Source organism: Triturus cristatus, chromosome 2_1 (assembly GCF_964204655.1).
Source record: "Triturus cristatus chromosome 2_1, aTriCri1.1, whole genome shotgun sequence".
NCBI lineage: Eukaryota > Metazoa > Chordata > Amphibia > Caudata > Salamandridae > Triturus > Triturus cristatus.
This window is the reverse complement of record NC_140581.1, coordinates 996724857-996737242: the sequence shown is the minus strand read 5'-3', so window position 1 is coordinate 996737242 and position 12386 is coordinate 996724857. Positions and strand designations below refer to the sequence as shown.

At 41.8% G+C, this 12386-nt stretch overlaps 1 protein-coding gene across 2 annotated transcripts in view; it reads left to right on the top strand.

Annotated features, from left to right (window-relative positions):
• The window catches only part of DENND4C (DENN domain containing 4C), a 1124311-nt gene that overhangs the window by 569980 nt on the left and 541945 nt on the right, over nucleotides 1-12386 (top strand). For both annotated transcript variants that reach the window (XM_085634595.1, XM_085634603.1), the window contains one exon: nucleotides 169-204. In XM_085634595.1, coding sequence (XP_085490721.1) covers nucleotides 169-204 — 36 coding nt within the window. The remainder of the gene's footprint in view (nucleotides 1-168; nucleotides 205-12386) is intronic.

Sequence of the window (12386 nt, the reverse complement as noted above, 5' to 3'; positions counted from 1 at the left end):
TTCACAGCAACACCAGACTCTAGATAAGTTGTGACATCATTAGGTGGGCAAATAGGGTTTTTTGCATGAAAACATTTTCATAAAACAAAGATCACGTTATTGTCAAAACCTTAAGTTCAAAATGTTATAGCATCTGTATTAATACATGTTTTTCCTTGTATTTTGTAGCTATATCCAGAAAAAGGAATGGAGAAGGGCGAAAAGGTATTTTTTAAAGTTTTTTTGTTGTTGTAATTATACTATTCAGATTAGAATGTCTCTGATGCAAACGCTACATTTCTATTAACTTTAAATCATAATAACTGAATAGTCCCGCCCTCTTTGAAATTCACATTTTCTTTGTCTTACTTCGGAAAGGCACATGTGACACACGTATAAAATGTTTGCTGCCTTAAAACAGGCTACATTCCCAAGTATATTGAAATACTTTTAAAACTAGAAGAAAAAAGGCTTAAGCATTAAAAGTCGCTAGAAATCATTAAACAGTAACCTTTTTAAAACGTCCTCACAAACCCTTAATACTTCTTTATATAAAGTAAGAGATAGGGAAATATATGGCAATGGAGCTGTATAGGCTTCAGTATTGAAAACAATAAGAATAGGACACTGCGCATTTAAGGGTCCCTTGACTTCCAGTGTCCTATCATACCTTGCAGGTGGCAGCTTACTCAGTTCTTTTTTTTACGGCTCCTGCTGACAGGATCCTGGAGCAGAACTGCTGATTTTTAAGGTTTTTTATCTCCAGAGATTTTTTTACTTTTCTCTCACAAAGTGATTTACTCAACGTCCTTTAAGGACATAGGATATTGTATGATAACTTCCTGACAGGAAATATATCTATTTTTTTTTTGCAAAATGACATCTCTTTTTTGAGAAATTTCCACAATGTGACAGAAAACTTTCAAAAACAGACCCGCAGAAGAGCACATCCTCTGTTTGCCAGACTCTCATGAAGTGTCGCTACTGCAAGACCCGCTGAGGCGAACTTTGAGAGAGAGAGGCAGAGATAAGATTCTCCTCCATTTGCAAGAGGAGCACAACCGAAGGCAAGATTCCCTACCTGGTGAGACTTCTGAAGGACGAGAAGAAACTGTTGCCTCCACCAGTGCCCCTATGTCATGCTCCGAGGACTCCCGCAGAGAGAGATCCAAAAGGAGATCTGTCGAAAAATGACGCTCCTGCTCGATGTTGAGGACATGGATGTCAAGAAGAGGTACAGCACCTACTTGCTCGCTGTCAAGAACTGGTTTGACATCAATAACCTACATGATGTAGAGAAAGAGACCAATGTCTACTTCGGGAGATTCTTCGACTTCGAGACACCATACATCATTGAGAACCTCAATATCAAGAAATAGTTCGACGTTGAGACATTATACAACGTCTCTGACCAAGACAGCGGAGTGGCCTTAACGGATGAAAGAGTGCAAACGTCAATCAGAGTCTGACTCCGAGTACTCTGAGCCTACGCTCCATCCAGACTGACTTCTCCAGTCACCATTCCTGATTCAGAAACACCTCCTCTGGCTCCAACAGAATCTACCCTCGACCACTACTATCTCCTCCTCCACCACATCCAGTGATTCCAGCAGTACTTCCACTGCCAAATATGCCAATCACTCCTCGGCCACCACAGTCTCCTGACCAGTGGCACCTACACCAAGGCACCCTAGATCTCGCTTCCATCACACCAAATCTCGTGGCAATAGGTCTAGGTCAAGATCAAGATCCCACCGTTGTCATAGTCGTGGAAGATCTTCCAGACGTTTACGCTCCAGGCAGAGAAGGCATTTTTCATCAGATCAAGATCCTCGCGGTCTCATCATACCACTTCCAGACTATACTCACCAAATTTAACAGGTTCACCTCCAGTGAGAAGATCTCATGTGGATGATATAAACATCTTCCAGGAAGTACTTATTAGAGATGCAAACAAATTAAATACTGATTTACTGAAACCACCACACCCACGTCAGTAATTTTGTCGGCACTCTTTCAAAGATCTGCATCTAGACCACTACTTGCTTTAGTTCCAGGTCTCTTAGAACCTGCTTTAGAACTTCTCTTCACACTGGATGCTGTAAAGGCTGCACCATCGCGGCTACCGGAAAAATACAGAGCACCGATTCAGGATCAGTCTTTTCTTTTCTCAGATCCTACTCCAGACTCTGTCATTATCTCAGCCGCTGAAAAATTACATGCCACAGCTCTGTCATCTACTGTTCCTCCTGACAAGGAAAGCATAAAATTGGATTCGGTGAGAAGAAAAGTCTGTGGAACTTCTGCCGTTTCTATGAAAGCTGCTAGCACAACCACATTTTTAGGGCGTTATGATGGGTCTTTTGGGATTCTATTTTACAATTCTTGAAAGATCTTTCCAGAGATAAATGTCAGGACTTCCAAGAAATTATCAATGAATGTATGATGGCGTCTAATCGTGCCATCAGTTCTGCAGCTGATTCCTTCACACTGGCAGTACATGGCTTCTGTCATGGTCTAGCACTTTGGCGTTCTTCTTGGCTCAGACTCACATGTTTGAAACCCAATGCCGAATTCTGAACCTGCAGTTTTTAGGAAATGTCTTATTTGTCTTATTATGTTTGCTTGACACTCTGAAAGCTTAAAGACGGATTAGAGCAAATGCATGAATATAGGAGACATTTCTATAGGCCATGTGACTTCTGATACTTCCTCCACAGGGTTTAAACCCCGCATTGGCTTCATGGGCAACACCGGCAATCTCAACAACCACAGAGACATCAGCAAAACTGCTGTCAGTCAAGGGGCAGAGGCGATCAGTAAGCATCTGCCCAAGCCACTAAGCCAACCAATGGCAAATAATGATCCTTCTCTTCTCACTCCTGAGTTATCCACTCCAGTAGGTGGAAGCACCTTAGCTACAAGATTGGCAAAAAATAATTACTGACAACTGGGTTCTGAATGTTGTAGAGCATTGATACGGTCTCAGATTCAAGTGTCCTCCACCTTCCATTCCACTGAAGAAACCATCTCTTTTCCAATGGTAAAAACTGCTACAAGAAGTCTCCATCCTCTTGCAGAAACACACGGTGGAAAAGGCCCCCCCTCATCTGAAAGGAATGGGAGCTTATTTCCGTTACTTCCGGGTTAAAAAAACACAAACCATTTTAGACGTCAAGAAAGCAAACAAGTGGGTTTGCAAAGAAAAATTAAGTGTTGCTCTTCATCAAATCAACCCTCTACTCCATCAGGGGGGATTGTTTATGTTCAATAGATCTGCAAGATGCCTAGTTTCATACCCTGATAGTCAAGAAACATCAGGTTCCTGAGGTTGACCTTAGGAAGGGACCATTCAATACAAGGTCCTTACTTTCAGTCTCAAATCTGCACCATACTTTCTCCAAATGTATGGCAGTTGTAGCAGCTCACCTCAGAAAAATCTCAATTTTAGTCTGTCCTTACCTAGACGATTGGCTCATCAAGGCATCTTTTTACCAACAAGCAAGTCGACATTATCATCTAGCTGTTATCACTCTCAATCAACAAGGTCTGCATGAGAACCATTGTGACGTATGGCTCCCTTACAGGTTGCGGTGCTCATATGAACCATTCAAAATTACAAGGCATGTTGTCTCAAAAGGAACATTCTTACCACATCAACCATCTGGAGCTGAGGTTAGTACATCTAGACCTAAAGGCTTTTCTCTTGTCATTCAGGACGAATTCTCCCTGTTCAGATGGTCAGTACAACAACCATCCATTATCTGAACAAGCAGGGAGGAATGAGATCCAGACCTCTGTCCCTGGAAGCTCAAACAATCTGGAGATGGCTAATATCTAGGACTACAGAGAGGTCCATCTAGCAGGAATCCAGAATGCTCAGACACTCTCAGCAGAACCTTTCAAGAAAATCACTAACATCTTTTGCGACTGGCGTTTTCCTCAAATATATATCCTTTTCACATGCGAAGGAAACCAGAAAGGCTCTAGCTTCGCCTCAAGGTTTTACCAACCAGATACTTTATACGCTTTTCCTCCAGTTATCCTGCTGCCAGCATGATCATCAAGCTGTCACACTCGAAGGCCAGAATGATTCTCATTGATTTGGAGTGGTCCCAATAGTGGTGGTTCATGGATCTCATTCACCTCTCATAGCATCCATACACAAGGCTGCCATGCAAACCGGACTTTCTTCTGAAGTACAGAGGCCAGATTCAACACACAACCTTCACAAATCTCCTTTTCTAGAATACCTGTGGTCAAGGATTTTCTGAAGGGCATTAGGATATATCCTCCTCTCTGGAGACCTTCCCCTCCATGGGAGTTGAATATTGTCCTTTCTTGCGTTATAGGTCCTCTCTTCGAACCAATTCTTAAGGCCTCTCTCCAGCACCTATCATGGAAGGCTTCATTCTTGGTCACCATAACTTCTGTTTGTAGAGTTAACAAGATACATACCCTATGTTTCGATGAACCTTACACATCATTGCATAGGAAAGGGTGGTACTGAGAACCCATCCTAAATTTCTCCGTAAAGTAATCTCAGATATTCATGTAAATCAGATTATTTCATTACCTACGTTTATTTAGAATCCGTCTTCTCCTGCAGAAAGATCTCTCCATACTCTGATGACAGTACAAAATCTTTAAGGAAGTCAAAGCAACATTTTGTGAATTATGGTTCTTTTTTTTTTTTTTAACAGGATTTGCCACTTCGAAACAATCCCTTTTTTAGATGGATTGTCTCCTGCGTAATCCTTTGTTATCAGACAGCCAACAAAACCCTGCCCGGAAGACATGAACGCATTCTACTTGTGTTAAAACCGCCACTGCTGCATTACTTAGAAACATTCCAATTGCTGAGCTGCAGATTGGAGATCGGTTCAGCCATTTACAAGGCACTGTTGTCTTGATTTGGATGCAAGGGCAGATGCCAAAGTCGGGCAAGCCTCTCTGAGGAATCTGTTTGCTTACCTATACTTTTCACTTTTATCTCTTCCCTCGTAGAATTATTGGGGATGAGCTAGCTTATCTATTTAGTCCTCATGATTATCAATGGAGATCCCCTGAGAAGCATGGAATGGTTTCTTACCTGTAATCCTTGTTCTCTTTTATGGAAATCTCCACTAAAGTAATAAACAACCTTCCCTTCTCCCCAAGGGAAGAGATAAAATAAATGTAACTGTGTACCTCTAATTCGAATGTCAAAAAGGACGAAGTAAACTGAAACCTGCAGGGCATGATGGGACACTGGAGGTCAAGGGAACCTTAACGGCATAGTTTCATATTTGTGTTTTCAATACTGCAGCCTATGCAGCTACGTAGCCATATATTTCCCTATATCTTACTTTAAAAGGAAGTAATGAGTTTGTGACAGATGTTCTTAAAAGGTCACTTGTTCGTTATTTCTAGTGACTTTTAAAGGCTTAAGTCTTCTTTCTACTAATTTTTAAAGTAATTTATTATAATTATCAATGTAGCCTGTTCTAAAGCTGCAAAACATTTGCACTTGTGTCACATGTGCCTCCTAGCCTTTCTGAAGTAATTCAAAGATAATGTGACTTTAAAAATACTGCTCCGCAGTTCGCGCATGTGGGGTGGACTATTCAGGGCTTATGATTTCAATAGAGATTCCCCTGAGATAGAACTAGGATTGCAGGTAAGAAACCATTCCTTCCAAAATATATCCAAGGGAATTTGGGTGGCCTGTGTGTCTGGAACTGTTAGTCATCCCCTCTCCCAATGGTCACTATTTCCCACTGCATGGGGGGCCGCTTCCCCCCTACTTTAATCATTAAGAACGACCTTAATGTATGAGAAATTTTACTTGTCAAGGCAATTGGATTTTCTACGAACATATATATCTGTTTAGGGCAAGTGTTCAATTTAATGGTGTTCTACTATCCTAGACAAAGGCAGAGTGATCCAGCAGTCTATCTGGAGTGGCCTCTTATGCATTGTTTGCCCATAGTTATCTCTGATGATCATGTTTCCCTGTCTTTGAGTTTTGATACCCAGATACTTAAGTGTTGTCACACCATCACAGTGGATATTCCTGGCCAAAAGCCTTCAGGATGGATATTCCAGACCCAAAAGCTTCATAGCTGACATCCGAGGAAAGGTTTCCGATTTCTCTATTTATTTAGATGTCCACAAAACTGCTCAATCTTATCTCTCCAATTATCAAACTTATGTTAATTGCATGGTTCTTCTCCACATCATTACATAGATATGGGAAGTCTGCCTTTGAGAGACTACAGGCCCTCAGCAAATGATGTTTCAGAGTCCAGTTCACCAAAAGCTTCATCTTGATGGCAAAGCGCTGCGGAGACAAGGAAACAACCCTACTAGTCCCTTGTATCCTGATTTAGTCTGATATTAGGGTGACCATTAATTTTGACCCTGTCAGTTAGCTAGGTTATGGCAAAGTGATAAGTTTGCGCAGTCAATTTGTTAGTCCCAGTGGTTTCAATTTAGCAGTCAGAGACATTCAAACACATCAAATGCCTTTTCAGCTTCTTAAAAATACTAACGCTCAGGGCTAAATTAGTGGAGCAAAGCACACTGCGTGCACGATTGTGTAACATGACCTTTTCATAGATACATGGTTTATGTACCCTAATCTTTCTTAACTGGAGAAGTCAGTCACTTTGGAAAGATTTTTCACATCCACTTCTATAATGGGTGATATGATTGACAAAGCATAGATTGCTTTCCAGGCTTTGCCTGAACCGTAATAATTGCCTCCCTCATTGTACCTTGCAAGATCTGATCCCTAACATCGTCTCGGGCTTTTATTAAGAGATAAGGGGCCAGCACATCTCTGTATTCCTTATTAAATTCCGATGTAAAGTCATCTGCCTTAAAGGACTTCCTCCCGGCTATTAGCTCTGACTAGCTAAAGTTCTGTCACCTAGATAGAAGCAGAAAGATAACCTAACTTTATTCAGATTAACACGCAATGGTCGCTGTTTTTAGCATTGAATTGGAGTTGTTAATTCAAGAAATGAGATGTAAAGGCTGCAAAGATACCAGCATGCTCTCCTTCCACTGGCACGGTTACATCTTGGACTGCGGAAACTGTCTCTGGTCAGTCCTGTCCATGCAGCAGCTACACCAGGGTCGAGCCCAGTCTCTCACCTTTCCCCTCCTGCTTTCTCTGAACTTTGAAAGTTTTAAAGATTTTGGCTTGTCTAGACACTGACCCAGCGTTTGTGTTAGAAAAATGTACAATTGTGCTCCGCATCTCAACCTTGAATACTGGGTCTGGGAGTGCCAACAATGGAATCAAAATCAGGCCATGGACAGCCAGTGTACAAGATAAATAGTTCCCCTTTGTAGTGCAAGGGGGCACGTTTTTAGACATTACCCAGTCACCTATATGCAACATCGAGTCATGTACATTTTAGTAAAAAGCAAACGCCTGCTTGGTCTCGTTTTCACTGTCCATGTAGGAACGATTTCTGGCATGCCATCAATCCGAATGAGTACCTTGGTCGCTCGTGTCATGAGTCCAGCTTCAGAATTTGACCTGGCTAATATTGGATCCAGTGCCACTTTAAATTCACCCTCCCATATCAATGGCCCCCATCAACCAACAGAGATATCACTTGTTAACAAAGAACTCCTGAGAGTCAACATTGGAGCCATATTATTCACAATAGTGACTAGAACAAGAAAAAGATCGCATTATAACATCAAACATTAACCTATGGGACCAGCCTTAATTGATTTCAGCTTACAGTAGGTAGGGCGTCGAAACAGTGTGCAAACCTCCCTGAAATAGGTGCTGTAAGAAGTATAGTAGCTGTTGGAGCCCACATCAGGGCAAACCACTTTACTTACGTGGGTCCAAGTGGGGCTCCTGCAGGAGCACTATGTCTGCACTATGTCTGTCAGCATAGGCCATCACCTTCCTTACTTTGAGGTTTATTTCATTACATAATAATATTTTAGTTTCTTATTCTTGGGCACGGTACCCATCTCGAATAACTATGTAGTGGCCATGAAGAGAGGAGCTACACCTATTTGCTGTTATCTGCACGTTTCTTTGGCATAGTAGCATAAAGCGGTCACAAAAACACAACTCGACTACTGCCCCACCGCAGTAACACTGAAATCTTTCATTGCATTCCCTTCCCATAGTAATGCCACTACCATTGTTAGCACAGCTCTGTGGTGCTGCACATTGAGGGGCAGTAGTGCTTGAAAAATGTTCAGAGTGAGGGTGCGGACTGTTGCCGACAGATCATTAAAACTGGGATTTTGAGAAACGCTTACTGCTGAGTGATTATCTGTAGTAGGTGAGCTATACTGCTCCCAGTTTGAATGTGGATTGTTTCCTAGACACATTTATAAAAACATGGGTTCCTATGGTGCATTTCGCTAAATATATGGGTGAAATGGCACATGGGTATGCGACTCATTTTTGCCTAGGGATTTGTACAAACCGCACTATTCTATGTACAGCATATCATAGTTTAGATGTCCATGCTGCAAAACAGTGTTCCCTATAAAGTGCTTTACTTCACTATGGAACTTGAAGTGTGCAGTACCAAATGCCATCAAATTAAAACAGAAGCATAACAGGATATACACTGAAAGGAATGCAGATTTTTCAGGCTGACATTCCTAAAAAATACACAATGTATGAGTGAAGATAATGTGCATTGTATGCCAGTAATGCATTAGACCTAACGATGGTGTCATACATAGCATTGCAGAGCTGCAGATGCACATGTTGCTTCTCAAGCATATCTACAAAGGAGGAATAACAAAATACCATAATGTTAGCTTTTATTTTGTGTCTTGAGTTGTTTTTGTACATTGCTTAGAATATGAGCCTCCGTTTCTCTCAAACATTGAGTGGCACTGTCTCATTTGTTATTCTGTTAGTGGTAATATATTTCTAAACTGTTGAAAGGTAGCATATATGATTTTCACATCTGTTTGGGTTAGTAGTATTTTCAGATGCCCTCCCCTTTTTCTCCTTCACCTTGATCCCAGCATGGGTGTCATTAAAGGATGTGTTTTCAAATCATCACATAATGTAATATATGATTACAGAATATCCTAATTCTTCAAACTGGTGTATGTTGTGCCATACTTGATAACTTGATGAACAAAATACATAAAGTTTGTTGACAGACAATTGGAAACATAAATTTAAATGGAGTAGAAATTAATAATAGTTTTTGCAATCAGTTGAAATCCAACCTGTGACCACCTTTAAAAGTATGCTTCTTAATTCAGGAAAAAGACATAATAAAGGGCTTGTTTATTTCCCATACACCTACCAAGCAGTCACAATTTTTCTTGGAAGTGTTACACCCCCTGCTACACCCTATTGACGGCACAGGGGAGTGAATGGCACAGGGGAGTGATTCTTAGGCAGGAAACGAATCACCTGAAATTCAGGAAAGCCCTAAAAACCTGGCTGTTTAACATCTAAAAATCCTGATTTTCTCAATGCACGGAATCATCAGCGCCGGGAAACCCTTTGTTGGGTAGCTGTAGCGCTTTAGAAATGAAATAAATAAATAAAATAAATAAAATAAATGGCGCCCTCCACTCACTGCCTATATTGCGACTTTATCAAGTTCCAGGTATAGATTTCTCATTGCAGAGGACAAATAAAGGCTGCCAGTCAGCTCAGTTAGTACACAACAGTCTAGTGACCTAGCATTTGAACGTGTATAATAACTTCTGTCATACCCTGATACTTCTCAACTATCCATCAGTCAGTAGCATAGTCCTTCTACATACATGAGCCAGGCTATATCGCATGTGATTTCCAATGTCTTCTAAAGCTGCGGTGCTTCATCTTCTAAGGTGCTGCAGTCTTTCTATTTCTGCCAGTCGTATTCTTGATGGCTTTCGGTGCCCCAGCAACTTAAGTAAAGAAATACAGTTTCCCATTGGCATGAGTTGAGTCTAACCAATTAGAACATCAGACGTTTGCCATGGAATCGTATCAATCCTTGACCTCCACAAGTGCACGTCTGTTTTCTTGTATTCTTGATGTTAAATTGTTGTATAGTGCAAGGGAGCTACCTTGATATTTCATTGATCTCTTTCCCCTAGCAAATCAAAGAGCTAGATCTCTGCCTCAATAGTTTTAGAACCTTGCAGTTACTGGCCTAGGGGGGGCTGTTGGCGGCAGCCTTGGAACTAATAATCTGCACTCTCTCAACTGCGAATTCATCTGAAAAACTGGTTCTGACAAGCAGCTCTTTCAGCAGCCATTTGCTCCAGCTTCCCCATCATTGTTTATTTTTCCAGGACTACAATCCTGATGTTCGTTCCATAAAACGTGGCCTCCACACGGTAGTTCTTAATAAGCAAAATAACCACCTACATACATAACATTTTCTCATTAGAGGTGGATAGGTTGTTTTCAACCTCTGAAATTCATATATAGACCACATCTAGTCATCCGTACTGCTTGTCCAATGTCTCTTTTAATTATTGCATTCTGGTCATTAGATTATCGATTTTGCATTGAATAGATTTCAAGCTTCTTTTCTTGTCCAGCAGAAGTGCCTTCATATGTGTCATCTCATTGTGCAGCATCCTCACCTCCAATATGCGGTATCTCAACTGTTACTCTTTCTCAAGTTTTGTTTAACTCCTCCTTGTTTGTTGTTGCTTTTACTCTTGCTGCAAGACTGCAGTAAAAAAGTGTTGGAATTTGAGCATGCTTGGTCTTACGGATACTTCTAACAGCAGATTCCTGACCTTCAATTACTCTCCACGCAGCAGACTGGATCTGGAAACTTCCCCAGGAGTACACCTGCATGGTGCTAGCTGGCACCATGCAGCTCTGAGATGGCTATGTATTCCACAACCTTTTTGTATGAATAGTCCGCAAACCCACCTTCTGGGAGAGACTGCTTTGCGATCTATTCTAAGGTACGGAATCTGCAGCTAAAAGTCTCGATTAGATGAACAAGTTACTTATCTTTGGTAAAGCCGTATTTGGTAGAGACTCTTTCTAGCTACAAATTCCTTCCATACTCACCCATCCTTCCTGTTCTGCGTACTGTTTGTAAATCTCGACTACAGAGATCCTGCAGGACCTCATTTGGCACACTAGTTACTACCTCCTCGGCTTGGTTCCGTGCCTGTGGTGTGGTAAAACAGTCAACCAAGGTCAGCACACTGGGGTGGCACCTATATAGGCACCACACACATCACTTCCAGCACTGACGATGCAACGCAGAGCAGAACACCACCACCTACTGGTGGCACTCAAGGGATTGCTGAAAAATGTCTAGATCTAGTCAGACACTTGGGGAATATTCTAAGGGAAGGTAAGGAATCCGCGGCTAGATAGTTTCCACCAGATAGGGCATTACTGAAGGGAAGTAACTTGTTCATCTGATGTATGGTCCCCGGCTCAAATTCATATGACAATTGCACCCTCATGCACCTGAAGGCGAATGCAGGACTAAACTGAGACTGTATGTCGCCGAACATAAGTATGGCCCTCGTATAAGTCGTGCTCCAAGGAGAGGGCATGGTCTTTATTTCATTCCTGAGTCAGCAAGAGGTGTACTTCATGTTTGAAGTACTCCAGTAAGTCCAAATCGAAGTCCAGACAAACAATTAAAACCAGAATCAACCCCTTCCCCCACTCTGACTCTGACACTGATGCCCTTGTGACTTATCTTTGAATACCGCCTGTCTCGCTCTAGGTACTGGTGTCTGAGCAGATTCCTCAACTGATACCGGTTCTCACAGACTTCCTCGAGCCATCAGCAATGCAGCAGCAGTTTGATGCATCAGGTAGGCCTTGCTGCAGATTTTTAGTGCACTGCTGACTCTCTCTGTTGTCCCTTCAAGGAACAAAGAACTGCAGAGTCCTCTAGTCATTGCCAGTGTCTCCGCCTTCTACGCCATCTAACCCCTTGGACCTACTCCAGGCACCATACTAACTCTGGTGCAGGCATTGAATTCCAAGGCCTGTGCCAGGCCCTTTCTAGTTGATGCTGACACCAGATTCTGATGTCCGACACCAGACAGACTTAAACCTTTTCTTGACCAATTTTGAGATATTATAAAAATTGCAATTGGTTGGGTCGTGACTGGCTTGAGGCAATTATGATTTGGAAAGCAGTATTCATTTAATTAGCAGGAACCAAAAAACACCAAAGAAGGCTATGTTTGGCGTTCTGATATCTCTGCACGACTGGGAATCTCTTGACACCCGTTAGAAAAGACATGCATTTGGGGATTGTAATTGTAAGTAGTTGTGACTGACCTCTGAGAAGGATCAATAAATCTCTTCTATTTCAGCTTGCCACAGCCTGGAGGCTGTCATGAGCATTGCTATTTTAAGGATGAGCGGTCCAAACAGTTGGTACTTCATTGCCAGTATGCATTACTTAAATGAAAGCCCATGCACA